The sequence below is a fragment of the Varroa jacobsoni genome, unplaced genomic scaffold (assembly GCF_002532875.2).
Source record: "Varroa jacobsoni isolate VJ856 unplaced genomic scaffold, vjacob_1.0 scaffold_62, whole genome shotgun sequence".
NCBI classification, from domain to species: Eukaryota; Metazoa; Arthropoda; class Arachnida; order Mesostigmata; family Varroidae; genus Varroa; species Varroa jacobsoni.
Genome location: NW_019212964.1, coordinates 48,841 through 73,457, shown reverse-complemented (window position 1 = coordinate 73,457; position 24,617 = coordinate 48,841). Strand labels below are relative to the sequence as shown.

Below are 24,617 nucleotides of genomic sequence, written 5' to 3'. Positions count from 1 at the left end.
TCTCAATAGATAATTAACGATATTTATTATAACGATAATATAATATCGCAGTAAATAAGCCACTAACAAGTTTCGTCTCAACTACAAGGATGCAATCCCGAAATGGGAACTTCAGCTAAGAAAATGCAAAGCACATTCAATATTTAGGATTGCCACCGAAAGTACCCATCACATGTATGAGCTCACGCGTCTGAACAGCCAAGACACTCTTGAATCAACAGCAAGGACGGTAGCTACCTCCATTGTTACTAGAACTAGTGTTATAAGATTTTAATACACCGGCCAGTTTGTGACATCTTCTTTCCCTGAGGTGATTATTTGAAGCGCGTTAAGTAGCGCGAGTTGTCCGTCAAAGGATCTATCTTGCCGTTGTGCTATGTATAGCCAACCGTAATGGCTGTGTCGAAATAACATGGCTATATCCGAACAGCATATCCTACATCTTCATGGTAGTAATAACGACTCTGTATAATAAGGCAATGGACAAAAAACGACGAAAAAAATTTGAACCGATGAACAAGCGCTAAATTTGAAAAGCTTTTTATTATTACTATTATAGATGGTGCCGGTGGTTCGGGCAAAAATAGTGGCGCGTCAGCATACGAACGTCCCGAAACAGGGAAGTTGATAACAACGAGAAAAATCAATGGAACAAAGCAATAGCGTATGCGCAATTCGTTGAAAAGTTTTTTGTTGCAGTGACAGCCATTTATCGATAACAGCCAGAGGGATAACTTGCTGTGACACCCCTGGCAGGTTGTGCACCCCCGTCGGCACGGAGGATCATGTTAGTTTGATTGTTGGGCAAACAGAAACCAATACATCTAAATGAGAAATTTAGGCGAATTTGGCTGACACGTTGCTCGCTTCCATTGACACTTAGCCTTATGGAAGACTGAACAGGAAGAGTCTCAAAACTCTCTGTTGTAATCAACAGGCCGATTTAGTTTCCTTTTTTGACTAAATCTCATCGATCGTGGTGAGACACAGTTAGTCTTACAACATTGGGACCGAATTCATCGTAAGGTCGCTATTGATGTATTATTTCACAACGTAAAATTTACTTATAACGGCTGCAACAACCCAAACGGAATCTCTACAGGTGTAGTATCCCATTGTCTTAAAGTTCAATGTTGAATTAATAAGACCAGCACATGCTGTATACAGAAGTTAAAAACTTATCTAATGCTACAGTGCTCTGATAACTCTAATAGGACGGACGCTCAGTACAAGAAAGGCAGGTACATATATGCTATTTTTTTTAAAGCATTGCATATATATATATATATATGCAGTTGTTGTATTCTATCGACCAGCCGGTAGTTTGTAACCATACGTAGTTCGAATAAAAGTATTATGACAATATTGCCTAGACATCTAATAACAGTTCCCTTTAAATAAAATAAACTAACTCAACATAGAAAACAACTACTAAACCACATACGATTTTCTCATAGACCTGATCTCATTGTAGCGCTGACGCTACGCGATTGGCACGATTGATTGTCCATGCATTGTCATGCGGTCCTACCGATCGTAGCCTTATTTGTTGTTGCCGTCGTTAGGACGAGTGCGAAATTGTTCCAAACAGAGACACACAAGGACTATGGAACATTTACAGGGTGTTTTGTTTGGAAATATCTTTAGTATATACAAAAAATTTAAGATATATAATCCCGGCAATTTACAAGCAATATGTCTGTAAACTAGAAATTTGCCCACTTCCCGTAAAAGCTGCGCTTTTGCCCACTTCCCGTAAAAGCTGCGCTATGTTAACTACGTGCTCTGTACTGCCCAAAAATAGCAGGCATCTTTTTGAACCATTAGTGTTGACCGGCGTATCTTACTCAATGGGTTACTGCATTCTGTATCCTATCCTTTATAAATTACTACTCTGCATCGTACGCTTTCTAATGCAGCACGTACGGCGTCGTGTTTCGAACTGCACGATGTTACCATAAGTATCACCTCCTACAGACAAACGGGCGACGTTTGAGGTATAGACAACGCGTAGACAAAGCACACGAGCAAGCACGGTTATTGCATTTGCTATCATAATTATGCTCATTGTCTCTCTTTTGCTAAAAAGCTGCTCTGTCTTGTTCGTAGAGAGCCAGTTGTTACCGCGACGTTCGATCACGGCATTAACGTCACGCTACGTTTAATTCAACAGGACGCAGGATAAAAGCTATTCTCCTTGGTCATAGGAATCTTATCTATTATGTAATAGGGCAGCGAGATTGACATACGGGTGTTTTCGATACTGGCCATTTTTAGTAATGCTAATAATCAGTTTTTTCTTCAAACGGGTGAAGTACTAACCCCCTGCTATTTATCTCCATGGAGTATCGTTATTCTGATCTCTTCCCGAAATACAAGAAATTAATTTTCCAACCGGCGGCTAGTTGGAAGCTTGTACCAATTTTTGATAGTATATGGTTCATTAGATTTATCAGAGTCATGGCAGGTATTGGTGTTTGGGTTCTATGGAAAATAGATGCCGAGATTGTCTAAACACATTGATTATGCATAAATGGGTAATTATTTATTAGGAAAGATCGACCCCTTTTCTCAATAAGGTACAGATCATTTTTTGCAAGCTGCCGTTCTTTTTTATATTTAAAAATCAGTCATCAAAATCAGTCAAAGAACAGCAGATTCGGGTAAGCAAGATTGCACTTATATTCCGTATACCTGGACGCCGTTATCTGACGCAATTGATATATGATGCTTTGCTTATTACTATATTTATACTTAATATTTTCTAATGTACGCATCAAAGGTTGGACCACTCGCTTAATGTCCTATACCTTAATTATTCCTATGTATTCAAATGGTCCTACAGTCACTTTTACTATAGACTGTGACCTCAAAACTCTGTTCTAAGGATTCGAAATCTTATTAAAGCACTGACATAAACGACGGAGCGGGTTATCAGCCCAATGGCAGCCAGGCCAGTGTCTCTCGAGTCCTCAAGTTCCCCCTCCATCATCTAAGGAAACTAAAGATTGAATCTACATTTGGGTTATTCGAAAAACCTTGACTTGTAGTTCTCCGCAGTTTCCGTGACTCTCAGAAAGTAAAAATCAAAAAGCCGCCCAAATCTGATCACCCCTTAGTTTAGGAGTAGATCTCGTTCCATTCTTTTTATAGCCATATATTCTGAGCACTTTTTCTTTTTTGGTAAAATAATGGCGTGTCCGCACACAACATACATACACACACGCACGCATAAACAGACATACCACACGGTTCAATTCAAACAACATGATGCCCTTATTTTCCGAACAGTCCTGACCATAAGCCATTCGATGCAATTTCGACGAGCCGCTGTCTCCCGAGGATCAATGCCGGTTAGCACCCCCATTCTTCTCTACGGCATCTTACGACTTCGACGGCAACGACGATGCGATTTTTCTCGGCATTAAAGCGGTCGCCACCGCTGCGTTGCGTTCATGCGTATAAGATGCTACTATTTCGTGAAACGAACTGCCGGACAGCGACAAAGTTTACGTGTGCCCCGCTTTATCCCGTCCTGCTCCTATATGTACCAGCCCTTCGGTCATCAGCCGACGTGCCAAAAGCGACGACGCAGAAATCTTGACGACGCTAACGGCAGCACCACTAGTGGCCCAAAGCAGAACAGCAGAAGGAGGCCAGAAACGCCAAAGAGCCATCACGACGACGGCAACGCGAACTAATACAACTGGCCAACGACGACGTAGCTGACTCGCCGATGGAGCGGCAGACAGGCAGCACAATACGCACGCATAGACTCACAGGAGTCGTTGAGGAAAAAAGACAAGCTCAAGTTTCTGCGTTACGTATCTGTGTTGACGTATCTACATATACGTCAACAAGCAACACATTAGACAAAGACAATTTTATATAATCAGGCCCTGATCGACGAGACGAACTTCAAAACAATGTGCAAGCCCTTCCTGTATGGATCTGTGGTAGCCATAATCAGCGCAGTATAGGCACGGTAAGGCCAAGTTGAGTCCGCACTTAACGAAGGTCTGTTGTCATTTGCGTCTAAATATAGATCTAGCGGGAAAAATAGGGTCTTCATTGAATCCCTATCACGGTAAACAAGCACGCCGGAAATTCTGGTTTGTCTGGGGTAGAATAACGCTAAAAAAACCCGCTGCCGTAGTATTGGGATCAGCAATACTAACAACGGTGACAACAAAAACGTCGAATTTAAGTCCACTTGAAATTCGGCTTCTCATTATCGAAGTGTATGTGGACCTCGTTTGTGACGCTTCCGAGGTACTAGCTCGTTGAGGTATTCGACAATGATCTTTTGCTTATTTCAGCTTGTAGCTACTGTTCGAATTATGGTTATATTGCTTTTGTTATGTTCTGGTACCGTGGGCGATGTAAAAATCGAGGAAGATCTGAGATGTTTCCACATCTCAGTCTGTTACTTGTTACGGTCATAGTCGTTCTGGACTACTTTTTGCCATTGGAGAGTGTTCAATACACTCGCCCTTCTGAAGGACGTTTTGGCTCGAATTTCTTTATTGTCGAACGGGTAAATGACTCGGCAACCGCTACCGAGTATAATAAAGACGACCTTGCTCCCTTCAGCAGCGAAGTCATTGGTTGTCCTGCATAGTCGTCATTGACGTACTGAATATATGACCCAGTACATATGTAATTAATTAGGACAGCCTATTTTATTCCGACCTGAACAAGCATACAGCACATTCAAAGCTATATAACAGAAGCGTACAAAAAAACTTAGCACTGACTATTAAAGGTGCATCTATGCATTAAAGGTCCATTAGTGAACGGACACGTGACGCGAACCTCGCTGAACCGTCGTCACCTTTATTCCATGAGCCCTGTTTGTATGATATAAAGTGCGTTTTTCTTTACAGGCCAGTAGCTCTTACAACCGTGCATTTTCATTACATTGCGTCGAAAGTGACAGTTTGTCATCAATATATTGTACAGCACTTAGAACCGAAACTTTCGATATGATCACTTGTTGGGCAATGTATTTTAACAGGATTTGTAGCTTATTTCTTAAACCATTGTCATACCGTAGCATTTGAACTCTGGCTTAAGTACCATCAGTCTATCAACAGTTTTTAGAACAGCATAAAACAAATTGCGCGCTTTCTCTGTAGATACTAGACACCTATGTTCTAATAATTTTATTGTACTAATGGGCTCTACTACGCAAGTAATTTGCCCTTTAAGGAATCACATGCAGCAGCAAAAAAAAAAACAGAGAATCATGACAAACCTGACATTTTCCTTCAAGCGAATCTTGTTAGGTCAGATTAGGTGTTCATGCAGCCGGTATTAGTAAACAGCTGTCGCGACGCTGCGGTTAACTATAGCGCTAACATTAGTTCAATGTTATTCAATAGTGGTACGGTTCCGTGTAAATATTTTCAGGTCTAGAAGGTGCAGCATTTTTTTTTTTGCCAATTTGCAATACGTTTACGGCAGCTTTGGGCTTCCTTCTTATCTCACTAAACATTTATTTCATCTATAATTTCTATTATACTAGTAGAGAATTAAATGAAGATTGCTTGTAATCATTGTCGTCGACAATTTCATGAATGGCAGGTAATTAGTACTAGAGGCTAGAAACCATACCGGTTCCGTTTTGTAAGCAGGTAGGAAATTATTTTCAGATATGATAAGTCTGGTTGTTAACCCTTACCTGAATTTTTCTGATTCACTCTCCATTTCCATCCGATTCCATTATATCTACAGATTGTCTTTTTTGTAAATAGTTAAATTTTATGGATCGTTTGAATCCATAATTAATAAATTATGACAAACGTTACACGAGCGTTGATATGTTAAGATTAAGCTACTAACAAAAAGATACACGAAACTTTCCCATTATCGCTATTCTGATCGTAAGTTGATCTCACTCAATGACAAACCTTCACTCTATTGCTGTGTAAAAAGGAGATAATTAATAATAGTTAGTGAATGGTACATACGTATATATATGCGCGTAATCTATAATAGGTGTCAAGTGTTTTGAAGGTCATACATTTAAGCAAAATTTCATATATTATTATCCCGCAATTAAGATTGTACAGCGAAAAAAGAATCACTCACTTTATTGGTCATCCAAAAAGTTAACCCTCTATGTAGAAATACGAAATATAACGACGACACATAACCACCTAGCCAGTGCATGATAATGGTTGATCCAATAAATAGCGAATTTGTATAATTAAATAAAAGGCGGTACATAGTGCACCCAAAATTTGCTCTATGAGATACACTCACTAATTTCATTTTTGATCATCTACGATCTTTTTGCTACTATTTTGCAAGAAGCCATTCTAGAATTACTCAATGTGTTTGTTAGCTTTGTTATTTCCGAGCAGATGGCGCCCTGTTCGATTGCTTGCGTGCAAGTGAAAGCTTGATTCATAGGGTAGTGGTACAGTTCGGTAGATCTATTAAAGCATACGTGAACGAAGCTACATTTCACGCCTAGAGAAGTATGGATGATGATGATCACATCACTTTGGAAAGCGACTTCGTCTGCGGAGCAACTTTTCCCCGGGACACTGGCAAGCCGCTGGGCAACCGACGTCGCATTACGCAAAACAGACCCCAGCGAATGCTTGAGAATAGGGCGTAGCTTTGCCTACGAGTTAGGGAATGATTCATGGAATGGTGAAAATTATAAAAAGCAAAAAGCCACCGCTGGCGGCGGCCGCCGACGCCGCCGCCATCACTGCTGCCTCTGCGCTTCGCTGAAGGAGGAAAGTGCTTTCTCTATTATCACCTGCCCATAGTAGACTACGGGGGGAGCGCCAGCAGTGGCCAAGCGTTTGGGGCCCTAGCAAAGTGTTACGATTTTTAAAACTTTTCATTTTCTCTGATGCGTGCCTTCAGCCTCTGCTTCGCCGGTCCTCACAAACACATACAAATAACCTGACGGGATGTCGTGTTGGTGGCGACCTCAGTCGAAGCTCGACCGTATAGGTAACGGCAATCATAGGAAATTCGACGCCTTCCTCCGTTATCGTTTTCGTACGACTTTCACATAATTCTATAATTGCACTTCGAATCTTCCACAGTCAGCCATGGAATTTCTCATTTAGTTTTTTATGTTGTCGGCATTGATATATTTGTCTCGAATGTCATTACAGGCTGGGTGCCAAGCCGCCGGTAAGCCTATGCAGTTCGTCTGCAGTTTCGTATGAATTCTACTGTGAACTATATCACTAATTTACGTAGATGGATAAAAACAACGTGCAATTTTCTAAATCCTTCCATGTCCACATTTGAACATTTGCCATCTAGTAAGCCTTTATAAAGCTTGCGGTGCTTAAAAAAAACATGCACTACATGCCGTTTGTTTCGATTCCCCGCTTCTTTTTTCCATAACTTTTCGATGTAATTCACAGCCTCATCCGAGTTAAAGGCTATAGAATTAGCCCCAATAATGTCGACTGTTTCAACACACTGAAAGAATCGAATCTATCAAAAAGGACCCGTACGTACCTGAAAGAACAGATGCGTACCTAAAATGTACATAAAAAGGCTTCTTAGATCTTCAAATATGAGAGACATTTCAACTGCAGATATCATGTTTTTTGTGCTACTTTATGTGTTATTGATTGTTCGTAGCATTTCTTTCTTTCGGCACTCCGCACTGTGATATTATGCATTGGTCCCGAACGATTCATAATGATTGCAATTATTTTTTGAAGAACAATATCAAGGCAAATCCGGTCATCGGCAACGATGAGTAGTCGAGGGTGGTGACGGCTCAGTTGTTTACATGAGCTCCGTTATCATTTACCTTGAGTCAGCGAAGTCCCTGCGCAGGCGATGATAAGTAATCCAATAAATTTCCGCGCCCTCTTTCTTCCAAAAAGAGGAACCACGGCCCCACGATAGGGGGGGAGTCTCATCGTCGCACTTCTACCCGTATCCATTAAATCGCTATGGGTGTATCCAGACTGCCCCCAAAGGACAGTGCAGGTTTCGCACCTTAGTTCACTGGTGCTTATCCATTGACGCCGGTACTTAGGTCATTTGATTTCGTTTTAACTGCGGTTGCACTTTTCGAACTTCAGCTTGGTCCCCTGCACCGTTTCTAGGCCGAGCCCCAACTCCCATACACTTTATAACACTCCTTCACCTTATTCAACCACTCGTCTATTCAACAAAGGACGGAGAATTACAGAAAAATGCGAGATTCGAACGCACCCCGGTGAGAACGTAAGCTCATTGTCCACTAAACATTCACCTAATCAAACCGCAGACGATTTCTCTTCAGGAAGCATGAGCAATAGAGACAATATCCAGAAATAACCACACCAACACAATCACCCTGTTTCTATTCTGCCATGAAAAACATTGTACAGCCCCATTAATATCGCAACCACAAACATGCAGCCTGCCTCCCTCAGTTCACTTCAATTTCATCTCAATTTCAATAGCATTAGTACCTTCTCCTGTACATATTAGGGTCAGCTGTTTGCTTTGAAAATATCAGCAGTAACTACAGCCTTACGCACAGCAAACACATATGAACTAATATATATATATATATATATATATGTATATATATATATATATATACAAAACGAAACAAATTCACGTGGAAACCAATACACAACAGCTGTCGTTGCTTCTGCGGCGATTGCCATGCAGGGGTGTGCTGATGTGCGAGCTGCTGTTGGCTCTGCTATCCGTTGATTTCGGTGGCCCTAACGGAACTGGCGGCCGTTCACGACAACCGTTGAACGGCGCGCGCGCTGTGAGAGATGTGCGCAACCATAGCCCCGACGATGGCGAGGAGAACGGGCATGAAGTCAGCGATTAAGAACGAAGACGAAGTAACTGAAGTCTGCTACAGGAGTTTTGCAGCAGCAACGGCGCCAGCAACTGGCCCAATCTATTCCGTCGTGTACTATCGAACAACGACGGCTGTATTATCGCCAGCTTCAATTGCGCGATCTGTGGCAGCAGAGGTAGCACTGGCGATGGCTAGACTTCGCTGACGCGAGGCCGCGGCGTTCATGGCAAGCACTAGTTGGCGCCATGGCTTCATGATAGACGTATGAACACTGCCACCGTTGTCGTGATCTTTTTGTTGAACGCGATCTACGTGGGGCAGTTAACGTTACTCGACGGCATACGATGCCGTTTGGTTCAATGAGAGAGTAATACAAATCCACTTTATTCGAATGTACTTTTCTGAATCAACGGTTTGACAGTGGAAACACCTCCGTTTGTCTGATGCGATCAATTCTCCCTCTGGATCTGATACTGTGCCCAGAGGATCCCCCAGACTATGAGATTAGCTAACTAGTTACGGAAATTCAAATAGACGGCCTACAGCCGAGGTACGTGACATGAACGATTCAAGTCGAAATAAAAGGGTCGGAAAAAATACGAGTAATGATTTCTATTAGCTGACAGTCAATCAGTTGATCAAAGTACCCGGTCGATAGTTGCTTGACAATGTGAAATATATCTTCATTGCAAAATTGATGCATGAAAACCGGGCACAGTCGACTGACTTGTGGGAGGGTTGTTGGCTATGGAACTTTAGAAGTTTTTGAGAAGGACGTGACCAGCCGGTTGAATGGGGTGCAAGTGTGGCATTATGAGATATCTTGTTTGACTCAGAATCGCACATTAAACACAACGATATGATCTATCGAATAGTAGAATACATGAATATTATCAGCTATCGGACCTCAATTGTATATTCGTGAACGTGAACATTCGCAAAAATCTTTCTAATGTTTGAATAAGTAAAGGGACAAATGAAGCGTATCAGTGCTCGTGATCGTATTCCCTGATATACATTGAAGAGGTTTCCCTTTTGGTTTTTTAAGATATCCACCTCGGGTGACCGTTGGCCACTTGCCTGTCAAAAAGGAGTTCAACTTTGAATTACCTCATACAGTCTGCATCTCTGTATTACCTTAGGCCCAAATTCATTGAAATGTATATGTTTAGCTGTCGCTACGAAACTTCTTAGCACTTCTTTATGTAAGATACTTTGTGTCTCCCCATAGGTTTGCATCGCTGGCAGCTACCACCTATTGAGGATGAAAATAAAGCAAACCTAAAGGAAGTGCGGAACCTGGCCTTCGACGGGCCAAGTTATTGTAGTAACTTTTTTTGTTTGTTCATATTTGCCGTATCTGTTTTCAGTGTAAAGGGTACAACGAGCGCCCCCTCTAACCCGTGTTGTGTGAATAGATAAAAAAAAAAACAAAGACGAACACGACAAAGCAAAAAAAATTCGGTAAAAATCGACAATCTTAGAGGGCTGCTTGAATTAACGACCTCAGTTATACGTCGGTAAAACTATGTTTAGATGAGGTATCTAAGTTGTCGAGATACAGATTGCAACATCTCGTGAAATAAAGTGACTTTCTGCCAAAATTAATCTACTGTTCTTGGCACCACTTCGTTCTGTAAGCATTTAGATTTTCATCTCAAGAGTACATTTAGACATTAGCCGCGTCCTTGGGAGTCTGTTTTGCAAACTTGACCAGCACGAGACTTCAAAGAGATACTACACGGCAATCAGATCATCTTATACTAAGTACTAAAGAGCAAAGGCTAGCTTCCATTAAACTCGTTTAGTCGTAACACAAATGCTAAAACACACATGAATTATTGTCAGCCTCCTACACGCTGTTCGGGGCGGGCCTTTGTCCTTTGAAATAATAGCACGCTTTGTCCAAAAGCACTATTTTAAGCAACATCGAAGTTAACCCGCTTCGTTCTTGCAACTTTACTTCGTGCTTATCGCTTTGCGGTTTGTAATTTTTGTATTTAACTGCAGTAACGATCCCATAACAAATGATGAAAACTATTTTTAGTCCGTTATTCATTCACGCGCTGTATAAGACACCCAGATAACAGTTCGTTAGATCTTAAGAAGAGATGTTAAGTTCTCGGGTTTTTTCATGAGTGGAAAGATGTGCCTAGAGCAAATCGTCACAGGGTCGTTGGCTATGCAGCCAAATGATACCTGTTTTCGCAAATATTGTGGATTTTCCTCGGTACGTGCCTCGGTACCATGTGAACGAACGTCTTACGTTGCTAATAGGGCTAAAAACGCTTTATTTTCAATATGTCTTATAGATAAGCGCATCGTATATATTATCAAGTTAACATGGACATTTAGTTTAGTTTTTTGCTCAACTTAAAGAGAACGTAAATTTGTCAAACTGGGACGTACAATCACAGATCTGTTTTAACCGCGATGCATTGAATGATTACTAGATACAACAGTTTCCTGTGAAACATTCTCTTTTACTTTACATTACATTACAAACTTTTCACATTACATGCTAGTGATGTTTCTCCGAAAGCGAAAAAATGGTTACGTACAACAAATCTAAGATGCCCTGCAAGGGCGTTCCATTGATTTAGATTAATATTCTGTCTGGCCTTAAACAGAAAACGGTTTGGCAAGCATGAAAGTTTACCACGTTTTGATGTAACCACCACCACCTCCGAACAAGGTGTTACCTGCGTATATTTTCTGTCTCAATTTGGTCGATCTGATCGAACAGATATATATATATATATATATATATATATATATTGACGATCCCGTTCGTAAGGACATCAAACAAGTCATCTACCGCATATAAACATATCAACTACCGCTATAATTTACCGCTAATACGTTTAGGTTTGCGAAACCGTTTCCTTGACTTAATTGGCATAAATGCGCATTAAGTCACCAAAAAAAAAAAACGCTAACTATTTCTCCATAATGATGAGAGCTATTCTATAATAAGCCTCAACAAAATCTACTGTTTAAGAAGCAACTTGTACAGGGTGCTACATTTCGTTGGAATTTAAAATTTGAAGTAGATTATATTGAGAACTTGATTATATAACCGAAAATAAGAAAATATAGGACTTTTATAATGGCCGAGGTCCGTCCGCATGCTGCAGACGCGTGTTTACTTCGCTGATACTGATCGAGTATGTCGAGGCATATTGAGTCGTCTTGTGAATTAAGATTAGCCCTAAATATCTTTTTAAAATCATTTAATCTTACTAAGATAATTTAACTTATTGAAGTCAGTAGAAATAATCAAACCAAATATCTTGCAAATGTTTGTTTTATTATGCCGAAGCATGAATGCCCCCAAGTGCCCAACTGTAGGTTTTTGGAAATGCTGCTAACTTTTTTATGATTTCAAGGAGCTCTATGTTGTATAGAGCTCAAACGCTATGTTCACGTTTTACTAAAGAGACGTAATTGACGACGCAAAACTAGTACAGCCATCTAGTTAGTTCACACATACATACTGTACGATAGAAAATAACCAATTTGATTATTTACAAGAGCTCATATCATTCGTTTTAGAGAATTTTACCTATTATTACTACCCATGTTCATGAAGACAGACACTGAACACAGGCAATATACTTTCCTATAACGTCCAGGCATAATACAAGCCCAGTTTCCAAACCCATCTACTGCATTCTGTAATTTCTCGTTTAATAGGAGGTATTGCCCCATCATTTTTCAGACCGTTTTGAACATTTGAATCGCATCCCAAATCAAACTTCAGCTATATCCGAACGGCAGCGACATTCAGCGGTGCGCGAAAGAAAAGGAGATGAAAGGAAAAGGAAGAGGGCAGGGACAACGATAAACAGCAGATCGAAGATGTTATAAAAACCGGATGCGTTTCAACGTGCCTCGATTCGTCTGCGTGCGTGTGTGCGTGCGTGCGTGCGTGTGTAAGAATGAGCGCATGAGTCTGTGTATGGAAGCATATGGACTTCTATTTACGATTTGTACTCCACTAGTGCGCGAAGTGCAAAGCGCAAAGCTCTTGACGGCAAAACGATTCCCAATAGAGTCGAGTCCATTCACTTTAGGAAATCCCACCTTTTTCCGCAAAATGGAGAAAGCAAGTGAAGAAAAGTGAGGATAACATCGGACAGCTGTCGTAATATTGCCTCATGGTCATCGTCCGCCAACTTCGTTCAGCGGAGGGTAGTCTGTTGCTGATGCCTTTCGACCGTCATACGGCTAAATGGTGGATGAAGCTGCTTAGCATTTTTGGTTTTCCTTTTTTTGAAAAACGATATCAAAATGGCTCACAGCTGGCGCGCGTTTGCAAATCTTACGCATACGTCGGAACCGGCCGAGCGGGGTACGAGTCAGCAATCAAACTCGCTAGACACTCTGCCGGCGACGCTCTTTCAGGACGCGGACTCGACGCGGAGGGTGACTAGATGTCATTACCATTGACACTTTACTTGCTCATCGTCATCATCGCTTTGAGTAAGCAGCTCTCATGTCGCCGTTGTCGTTGTGGGACTGGTGGGTAATCGTGGCTTCGGCAGTGATAGCGGATGAGTATTAAGAGGACAGATCGTATTGATAATCAGGCTGACGATAACCATGGGCTACTGATAGGACCGCCTGCGAGGTATACCAGTGAAATATGCGGAGAGCAGGCGAAAGCTAGATATGTCAGCGATTCGTGCCCGCTATCCATGTGTGTGTGTGTGACTGTTAGAGGGAAGTCTCTATGGAACGATATCGGTCACTTGCTATCACAATTATTGATAATGGCACGATAACGATAACAGAAAAAAAGCGCTACTGATCAAACGAGCGTCTCGCTAGAGTGCCGAGAGTGAAAGAGGGGGCGGGGGGGCGCAAACACAGGACGGAAACATGTATTAACATCTCGATGGAACAAATTTTGGCTTGCTCTGCCTAGCTCATGGTTTAACGCGCCTCCACCATCCGTATGTCGTAAAAGGACACTGCTTTGCAGCGCATAAAGAATCGCACAGAACGGGCGACACCGCGTGCTTTCTATTAAGTGAACAATGACTTAACTAAGAACCGACCGCGCATTCACACGACTTACAACACATTGGAGACTGACATGAGACCAACTATGCTTTCCACAGCATCAACAGTAGCAGCAGCAGCAGCGGCAGCAGCAAAATTAAACGAGCTCACAGAGATGTCCGACCCGTCGCATCGAGACTAGCGGAATCCGAGCGAGACGCTGCAACGACGATCATTGCCGCAGCTGCCGCTAACTCCTTATCGCGTTCCATCTCCGCCGCCGTCACCACCGGCACTCTATACTCCAGCGCTAGCCTCGATAAGAATTGCGCGTGCTGAGTTGTGCCACTAGGGTACGTGGACGTCGGTTCGCCCGTTGCTGTTATTGCCGCTGTTACGGTGGTTGATGTTGAACTGATGCAAGAAGGAATGGCTAAAGTAGAACCTACGATTACTCGTCAGCTCAGCTAAAGACGGGAGTCTCGAAGCGAGTAATGCGAATGGAGACGTTACCGCTCGCACGGCACAAACCTTTTCTACGAATCATTTCATTTACAGAGGACCGGCAAACATCCTATTCAGGCCGATGATCGATGTTCGAGCAACAACTGCATAGCTTTCCCTCGATCAGGGAGGTGATGAATCGCCATGAATGGAACAAGCACGAATAGCTCGAACACGTCGAACTTCTGTCTCTTCGACTCGCTTGTCAGGCTACGGGCACAATTAGCTTGCCGTGGCAATGTTTGTTCGCCAAAGCATTTTTCCCTTAATTATACTGAAGTCTGGAGAGTAAATTGCGCGAAGTAACCGCAGTGCCTAGGGTTGTACGGAACAGAGAAGCGCGGTAAGATGAAGAGTCCTGCTGCATTGTTAACTAACGAATACAGAATTGTTTACGTAAGCGAAGCAGAGCAGACAGCTCACACCAAGTTACCGGGCGGAACCTCGTACTCTGTGCCTAATAACTTCTTTCTGTTTAGCATACACTTCCGAGTTGGTACGAAGCAGCTACGGGGGTAGCATCGATCTTCCGCCTTTAGCTGGCGCGAAGAAAATCGAAAAACCGAATATCTAAGATCTAACTGGCAGTGCTGACCTTTTAGCTGAAACATTGTTGAAACAGACATCGAATTCAACGAATACGGCACTGCGTGGTCTTGAAGTGGAAGCTGAGTTCTGTGGAAACAGTGCACATGTAGCTATGTTTAGAAATTTTACCTCGCAAAAGCTACCTCGTTACGTAACCGAATTATATAATCAAAAGTGCAGAAGTGTCCATTTAACTTGAAAAAAAGAGACTTAATTTGACTACTCGCACAATCCAATGATCTGCTATTCCTCAAAGTGGCGTGCAGTATGGAAAGCACTGAGGTGCGAATGAACACAAGGAATTGTCGTGCTGTGAGAGCTATTCGAATTTGATTCTAATATGGAATACGTTATGAAACTTCATTAAGGTGCATACTTCAACGACTCATGGATGACGTACTTACATGTAATGCCCCAAGGTCAATTGTGTTCAACTTTGAAAAAGAATTGGACCGCCCGCCGTTAGCGTACTGTCCAGCCAAAGTTGTCAGGAATTTAACAGGCGATGTCATAGAGTTAAGAACGGTAGATAGCGTTGTCATTTTGTCGCTTGTAAGATCTAAAACTTAATGAATTGGCACTCGCGTACTAGTAACGCCCGAAGTATCTCTGAAGTATTTTTATCCCAGACACTGAGTTGCGGTTTTACAGGAGATGGACATAAAAATTTTTGTTATCTTTGGTTAGTTCACTTCACAAACGATTGTTGAACTAGCAACACACTCGATGCATTTTAGACGGTCTCGGTACTTAGTCATTCACAATGCGTTCTGTGTTGAGCGTATCAGCTGATACCATAGAAAAAAGTATGACAATAGTTAAGCACTGATAAAAAAACGTGCGCAAACTGTCTTCGAGTGATAGTTTCGTTCTGAAAAACGTTTGTTAGATTTGGAATAATTTTGCAAATTCATCTGGTCTTATTTAAGTTATTGTTGGAACTTACACAAGAAGCACAAATTTGGTAAATGAAGCAAATATCGTTCTAAAAACGTTTGTATTCTTTCAGGTGGCTTTATTCTGTCGAGTTCGGTCCCTTTACGAAAAAGGGACCCTTTACAAGATATCCGATTTTGTTTATTATGCTTAATTAGGACACAATAAAGTTTTCTTCGTGAAAAAGTAGATAGCTAGCTGCGGATCGATACATTTGGGTTAACTGCCTCTGGGCTTCTCTAGTACTTCGTGGACAAAATGCATATTTTCAACATGTGATACTATTTGATTCTACTGTTCAAAGAGTGTAATATGTTAAATTGAGCTTGACAGACCTGTACAAGACACAACTATCAAAGTGCGTATTACGCTATCGGAAAATATAAAATTTTCATGGTTTACCCGCTATAGACGTTTCAAGTAAGGCGATCTATTAAATAAGAAACGTGAAAGAATAGGTTTCCAAAAGGTAAAAATCATTCGACTCCGAAAATGACTTGAGAGCTGCGTGATGTATTAAAGCAAGCAGTCACTACATAGCTTTCTTTTGGCTTGCCTTACTTTTGGCGTAACGTGTATGCACGTTTTTTTTAATTTACAACTCCTACAAATACTTTCAGCTGTTCACTCTACTACCGTACACAGAGCACATGCAAGGATTTTTACTTAGTTATATAGTGAAATCGCTTTCACTATTAATGTGTCTTTATTAAAGTGAACATTTTTTTTTTGTATGCCAATTGGATCTCCTATTTTTAGACCTGATTCGCGAAACGTTGCTGAGGCTTCAAAAGACTCTTACAGTAGAACTAAGGTCACCGGAACAGGCACAAGTACTTCGAAAGAAATCTACGCAAGGTGGGTAAGCAAAATGGGGTCACTTGATAATGGCTACTATGTCTACCTTTGTGCTCCTGGTTTTCGACAGGATACTGAAGGGGAAAACTTGGCCTATTGATTAACTTCCTCTAAAGCGTTTCCCCAAACGTACACTATTTTTCCCTGACTGATTATGCGATTGAGCTTTGTGCTGCTTCTTTTGACTGCATTCTTAGTGAATATTCTGGAAATAAGACCCCATTACACCAACGAAAACAGGCCTCCTGCTGAGCCGGTGATCTTGAGAAATCTTGCGCGGGCAAAAAAAATAGGGATCTTCATGCTAACTCTAAATTCATAAACAGATGTTTTAATCACTGCTAGATTACATTAAATATTGACTCTCAGTACTTACATCTCTTTACTACAACTATGAAACGGACGTATAAAGTAATCGCCTTTTCTTTGTATTTTTGGCGCGATTACACGCATCCATATCACAACAGTTTCAGTGACCGGGTAAACTAGCAGAGCGTCCATATAGCTACCCAAACATCCTGCTTCAACCGTGTATGTTAAAATTATTTTTCGACAAGGATTTTATTCACAAGTTTTATTCAAAGATTTGCGAGCTGATAACGTTCCTTGTAACATATTGACATATATAGGAAACACGTAAGTTTAAGCTGTGACTTTTAGAAGAAGACGAACCTGCTTCCGACCCAGAGGCTGTCAACTTGCAAATAAGACAAACTATGAAGCAAGCCGCTGCTGTATAGAAAATAAATCCAACTTAATACGATCGCTTAGAGCATGGTTTGTAATCCACAGTGTTCTAACAAATACTGAATCTTTGTTTACTTTGGTAATGTAACGACAACTAACATCTGCTCACTTAAAGATCTTAGCGATACTTAATCTGTTTTAGTCTCTTAAGATCGTGTCATGCGGTGAAATGCTGCATCTTGTATTGTATCCCTTTAATTTGTTTTATTCTATGTATATAGAATCATTCATTATTAGTACAAACTTTACGATCAAGTCGCTATTAAGCCGGTTTCAGTTAGCTTATTCATAGCCTAGTAACTACAAGTTTTATTTTTTTATGGCAATGGCCAATTAAGATCGAAAAAAAAATCAAAACAAGTATTGCACGGGCCAAATTGGAAGGTAGACCAATCATTCTGAAAACAAAAAGAGAGTCAATGAGTGTTTTGAGATCAATTTAAAAATTAGTTTTTCTTACCTATCGCCCGTCGCCATTGTATGGAATACCGTACTTAAATTTATTCTCATATAAAGACGAAAACGTGTTTTAATTTACGATACGCTGTATTTTGTTTCAGACGTTGTGTATAACAAATTCTTAAGTAAACATCGCCCCGAAGAGAAAATGCATTGCTTCGAGATATTATTGACATAGGCTTAGAGCTTAGAGTTTACACGACGACGTCCACTAAATTTTTCTATTACAAAACAACCACAGCACTTATTGAATAAATACCATCTATTGCTAGATTCACCTATGATACCGCATTGGTGCGATGGAAAATGCTTTCGTAGCTAATAGTACATTGGCCTTTTTGGTTGGCAATTGGCGAACTGGCTTTATTTTTACTCAAGACGCGTAATGGATATTAAGAAGAGCGCCTACAACAAGTATTTCAAGGAAGAAACAAAACATTCGATTAAACAAATTATTCTCAGCAATTATAGATTTCGTAACTTTGCATATCGTATCAAAACATCAAACGTTGCATTTAGGATTAGTAATATCGACCGGGTAACGTTGAGCAACACTTAAGCATTGATGGGAATATCAATTAGTTATGATCTGTGCAGCTTACAAAAGGACGACCGCAGTTCTAGAGGAAAATATGTGTGAGTAGGTATGATAGTTGAGCAGAGTAATTGGCACCCGATGGTGAAATGGGGAACAAACAACTTTGGGATGTAAAGGATGAATCTTGTTCTGCCCGTGAGCCTATTGATTTTGCATAAAATACATATGTCATTATTAGATATTTATGGGTAGATTATTGGTTTAAACGTAAGAAGGGTTCCAGAACCATAATTTTAAATGCCCATCGCAAACTAGTTAAGCATAGCAAATCACGGCAATCAAAATACATGTAAGGAATCACGATTTTGAGCATACCGCCTTTCGAAATAATGTTCTCTCGAGGATTCTGTTAAATATATTTCTTAAACAAAATTATAGCGCTGACCAGGTTATTTTCAAATTTATCGGAGCTTTAAGAATGCCTAATGGCTACACGAGGTTCTGGCATAGTTCCTGTAATCACTAATGATCTGGTTACAAGCGATTTTGTGCTCCCTGAAGAGGTCGACATTGATGGAGAAAAAACTCTCCATATGCAAGCACAGTTTTGGATGGTAATAATAGTAATTTAGACCTGTGTGCTGACTTTTGGATTCAAACTGTTGTATGAATCGTTTCGAGAACCCTTTTAAGGAGTTACTTAGTCTCTCTAATGCCTACGAATAGACATTCATTTCTATAACAGCTTGAAAAGGTATTTCAACGTATATCTTGGTAATATTTTCATTCAATATCAAGATAAATACACTGCCAAAATGTGAACGCTTCTAGGTTTCAGCATCAATCAAGAACATATATGAAAGATCCTCATAAATTACACCGCCGAATTCACCATAAAAGCACATTGCGCATTTCAGGTGACTGGATGTGTAATCATTGTCCATACAAGAGTAATAATCTATCCAACGTAAAGATGCACGAAACCCATCATTTTAAAGGGGCCCAATTTAAATGTCGTTATTGCTCATTTTCGGCCGAGCGGCAGAATGCACTAATATCACATGAGCTAAAACTGCACGTGGATACATTGACTCTCCCTCCAACGGGGCGATCCAGCCAGAGTGGCGGCCATAGTGTACACCAGCAATTGCAGTCTGTGCAGTCAACAATGACCACAACGCAAGCGTCAACAGGATCTGGAACTGTAACACAGACCACGAATTCGAATCAAGGCCGGAAAAAGTCCTCTGGAGGATCCTAGCAAAGGCATTCATTTAGAAAATATCTTTATTTTTGAATGTATATTTTTTACAGGATATTACTGAATTCGTTCCCATTTAGAACAATATTTCTCTGAGCGCATACTCTTTGCTCTAAGCAATCTGCGTGGCGTAGTAATAACAATAATGATAACTTGATGTATATATCACATAAGCTTTTACGGTCATGTTATATACTTTTATATTCTGTTGTTAGGGGGGTCGCTGCTTGTACGCCGAGTCGTGATTCGTTTTGGAAACTACGATAATGAACCCCATCTTATAATTGTCATCATAACATTGCAGTTGTATTATTCGATTTGAGTTGATTTCCTTCAGGATGTATCATCTTAGCAGTGTTGGTAGGTAAACATCTTCAAATTCGTAAGTGCTATAATGGCTTTAAAAGCTGGAGGAAATGCCGAACACCGTAAGATACATGCCGGCATTTGCTTATTATATGGTCACATGGAATTTTTGAATGTTTTGATCATAATTGCGAGTTTCTCTGTCTGATTTAAGTGTTTCCGATTACAACTGATTTGATGAGCGTTAGTTTCTCTCTGGTAACAATCACCCAGCAAATCGAGTAAGTAAAATAACATTTTTCAAGAAATAATGTTTGGGTTTCTAGCTCTTGTTACGAAAATATAAAAACCTATTTAGGTTAATAATTACCATGACAGTAACAAATTATATCCAACCGCTTGCACGAAATTCGTCTTCTGCACTTTACATAGGCTAATCAGAAAGCTGCTAAATAGTTGGCTGTCAACAAAAAAGCTAAAATGTTGCGTCTACTTTTGACTACCTTCCGTGTTCCTTAGATGTCTTTGCAGGCCTGGGCTGTCGCTAGCTGCCAATAGTACAAAGCACGCCGGGGGAGCGGGGGCGATCAGATGTACATATAACTCTGAACCTACTCAGCGGAAACACTACAGTACCTGTTAGTTAAATGGGTTGGGACATATACACAATTCACAAACTTCATTCTTGTTAGTACCGAAACAAAAAATCAGTAATTTTTTCTTTCAAAGTTCCCTGCACAGTATATCTCTTACCAAAGATTAGTATGGGTTTTATGGCTTTGTTTTCTGTTAAGTACAGAATAACCCTACTTTGATTTGAGTAAGATTATTCTGTCAACTACGGAGGTTCAAAGATGCGTGCCAACTATACAACTCGTAAGAAAAACCTGAAGCTGAACAGCGTTTGAAATATAAAAACTCAGGCATTTGTGACGAACCTCTAAGTTAACCTTAATAAAAAAAAGGAGCAGAACCAATCGATTTGTTTATGGGAATTAGTAAATACAGGAATCAAATGTCAAGACCTTAATAAATGAATGACCTCAAAGCCTGCCCTCTTTGCATTCACTAAATGAATAAAATAATTGTTTACTATATATACATTATCAGACCTTATTCTTTCCAGTTATCTTCATAATCATGTGATTCGTACCTCCTTTAAATTCAGCAACGGTTGTAAGCGAATAGCGTTGTTAGTATTTTGGTTTTGATTAGTTCTTGGTAGTCCCAACCATGATCAGGGCTGCGCTCTTCTGGATGCATCACGAACATTGTTCCATAGAATAGCCAGCTCAAATCGTTAGCCTTTAGAAGTATCTTTATTTTTTTTACCGGACTATACGACTATATTTCCTTATAGCCTTAAAAACTGTTAGGGTTTTCTTACAGGATATAATATTGCAGGTCATTCATATATATATCCATACCTCAAAATAGATTTGTTATTATATATTAGATAGAACATCTATATCTCTAGGTTTCGGAACCTTAAATGTTCAAAAAAAAATGTTCAACACAAGAGAAGCGTCAGTTCACAATTTCCACTCTCATAGTGAACGGTTGAGAAACTAACATAAATATAGATATATATGCGGATAAAGATACGTTCGATCCGCAATTAAAGCACCCGCCTGAATGCGATAGCTTCTTGCGGGCATGCCATTTCGAATATTTAACTGGTCCAGTTCATCCCTAAGGTGACGCTTTACTTCAGTACGGTAGACGTTCATCATTTAAAAGAAGCTCCTCTTATATTAGCAGTAAATATGTTCTGGAAAGTTGTGAGCTTCCAAGAGTTAATAAAGCAATGAATATCCTCTCCGCTAAAAAAATTATGCTTCTTTAAAAATGTCAGTATCAAGGCTTATTATATTTACAGATTTTATTGATGTAATATGTGGGACATTTTCTAGACCCAATTCAGCATCGTTAATTACAAACTTTTATCGATTTCAAACGACTTTTTAAAGGCCCTTTCAAGCATAGTTGATTTTCGTGAATCCTGCGATTCTTGTGAACATCTTCTCTATTTGATAAATAATTAATTGACTTTCCCGAAACAGTAAATAACGAAAAACGAATACAAAACAACCAAAAATTGACCGCTTTAGCAGTGACTAAGCCTTTGGCACCTTTCAGTAGTTACCTGTGTTGATAACCATGAGTACTGCGCGCCGTTTTATGTTAGCAAATTAACTCTATGTGGCAAAACTTCGTTCAACCGCTCATAGTACACACCAGCATCATAGGGTGGGTTACAAGTCTTACAAATAATGTCTATATTAATTCAACTGTTGAAATTGCACATTTAATTTAATTGACTTATTGCAACAATGGTAGTAGCAAAGTTTAAGGGACAATTATGTTATTAGTCTAGTGTTCGGTTTTGTATGTTGTATTTTTTTCGTATATAGTGTTTTTCTTTTAATGTTTATTATAAGTAATGCATTACGGAGAAAATCGTTGAAAGTCTCCTAGTTTATCCGAAGGTTTCCATTAAACATATAAAACAATCCAACCAAACAATAAAAGTTATAGGTAATATATAGATACAATAAGAGGGTTGAGTCTTAAGGAAATATCTTAGATCGACTAAAGTACAAAACACCTGTCCGATGACATAGTCATATAGACTTCAAATGTTTATTGTACATATGAATTTGTACATATTTTCTATTAAACAAACACATCTCCTATCAATTGGAGCAAACGCAACACTCGTTCTAGATTCGAGCTCGCGTACATCATGCATGTTCTTCTTTGTTTGTGATCTAAAGTATATAGCCAAGATTTGGAGCATATACATTAACCTAAATTCATTTAATCCATCATTTCGGTTCAAATTGAATTTATTGGTTCCCTTAAAAAACATTAACATTTTTTTTTCAAATGAACTTTTCTTTCCATAGCGGATAGAACATCTTTGTAACAAGAAGCGTTTCCTCTATTTTGTGCTAGTTGGAGTTCTGTGCTTGAAAAATGGGATTTTTATTGAACTATGTTAGTTGCCTGCTTCGACAAACTCTCTCAACTGTGCTGCACATTATGGTCCGCGCTTGTACTTAGCTTACACCTTCCTGTCTTAAGAACTAAATCTTTGTAAGTAATAATGTATACTGATGGAGCTTAATTCATTACTCGAAAATATTGAACTTAATGCAACCAGAATACTCATTAATTGGTCCTAACGAGGAGGGAATTACTGCTATCCAGTAGAAAATTGAGGGTGTTACATAACGTCAAAAAGCAGCACTTTTTATTAACCGCACAATGCTTAACTGCGCTGCGTCAAGTGGTCAAACGTTAATTCATAGACACAGCAAGGGCTAATCTAAAAAGTCGATTTTGGATTTTGAGAAGTGGATTTTGGAATAAAAATAATCATCAATTTCATAAGTTATTCTACCACTGTGTTACGTTGATAGCAAATGTCCTCGGATCTTAGATTTCGTCAGTGAGCGCTCTTGACACGCTTAACGTACTTACTAATATTTAGTCACCGATTTCAAGTGATGCACCACGAAAAATGTCCTGTCTATTTGTCAGCTATCTCAGTGATATATCCACGGGCAAGTCAATGTTGGATACATATTTGCGTGATACAGCCGCACAATGTGCGTAAGTTCAGAAAGCGAAATAGACTAAACGACCGTTTGGCCAGTCATTTTTTTCCATATCGTACAACGAATAGCGGGCAGTTTGTATAAATAATTAAAGGTTAGCTAACCATCGAGGTAGATACACCCATGTTCCTGTTTTATGTAAGCATGCCTAGTATGCGTAATAATGCAAAAGTTGCTTTTTGCCATATGAATCTGGCGGACAGAAAAATACACTCTCAACAATATTTTATGGCCCTGAATATATATTTATTTCAAACCTAGATGTAAGCTAAAAACTACGAGACAGCTTCGGATGGACCCATTAGGAGATCAAGTTTCCCTCTCAACCGGAGACAGTGCTCAGAAATCGACGATGTTCGGTCAAGCATTGGTTCGATTAGTTTGCGATATTCAGCCTTCTTAAGCACAACAGATCCTGTTGACATTGCTAACAGCTGCTTCAGCCATCGCACTTGGCCATACACAGGAAGTTGGGGGTTTCGTAGAAGAAGTTCAAGAAGTTGACTCGCGGTTGCCTCTTCAAGGACGGGAAAATGATTGATCGGCTCTTGGACAAGACGTTCTAACGAGCGGCGGTCATTTTTCAGGGCGTCATCGATTAAATCTGCAAGCGAAGTGCGAACAACTTGTTTGAGTGAAAACCTAGGACTCTTGTCGTATCTGGGAGCTCAGGGGGGGACCACATTCAATATATTGTCTTTAATATTCGTTTGTTAATTGTTACCGCTGCTTCAACTAAACGGTGCCCTGATGTCCACGGCTCCACAATAGCATCTAAACCGAACACAAACTCACATATAATGTAACATACTATCAATCAATGGAATCGGAACTGACAGGTAAAAGTGCTGAAAATCAGTGATTGAAAACTGTTTTTTAAATAGGTCCAATCAACATGGGCTACTTTAAAAACACCTACTTAGACAAAGGAATTATTTAAAAAGCGTAGGAAGAGAGCGAGTCACCTATCAATCTATATATATACATATA

General features: G+C 40.0%; 3 protein-coding genes across 10 annotated transcripts in view; 1 reads left to right on the top strand and 2 right to left on the bottom strand.

Moving 5' to 3' along the window:
- The window catches only part of LOC111261559 (CUB and sushi domain-containing protein 1), a 97,061-nt gene extending 88,355 nt beyond the window's left edge, over positions 1-8,706 (bottom strand). For all 3 annotated transcript variants that reach the window (XM_022835156.2, XM_086968748.1, XM_022835166.2), the window contains exon 1: positions 7,799-8,706. In XM_022835156.2, the coding sequence (XP_022690891.1) occupies positions 7,799-7,934 (136 nt within the window). In that variant the 5' untranslated portion in view covers positions 7,935-8,706. The remainder of the gene's footprint in view (positions 1-7,798) is intronic.
- LOC111261589 (uncharacterized) overlaps positions 1-21,105 on the top strand; it is a 37,965-nt gene extending 16,860 nt beyond the window's left edge. For 2 of the 6 annotated variants that reach the window (XM_086968768.1, XM_086968757.1), the window contains 4 exons: positions 16,595-16,693; positions 19,355-19,703; positions 19,914-20,285; positions 20,524-21,105. In XM_086968768.1, the coding sequence (XP_086824894.1) occupies positions 16,595-16,693; positions 19,355-19,358 (103 nt within the window). In that variant the 3' untranslated portion in view covers positions 19,359-19,703; positions 19,914-20,285; positions 20,524-21,105. Of the gene's footprint in view, positions 1-15,403; positions 15,425-16,594; positions 16,694-19,354; positions 19,704-19,913; positions 20,286-20,523 lie in introns of those variants that run through there. The other 4 variants (XM_086968766.1, XM_086968759.1, XM_086968765.1 and 1 more) reach the window with 4 other exon arrangements.
- Positions 21,106-22,620: 1,515 nt separating this feature from the next.
- The window catches only part of LOC111261580 (uncharacterized), a 3,812-nt gene continuing 1,815 nt past the window's right edge, over positions 22,621-24,617 (bottom strand). The window contains exon 3 of the mRNA XM_022835186.2: positions 22,621-24,231. Within this exon, the coding sequence (XP_022690921.1) occupies positions 23,903-24,231 (329 nt within the window). The 3' untranslated portion in view covers positions 22,621-23,902. The remainder of the gene's footprint in view (positions 24,232-24,617) is intronic.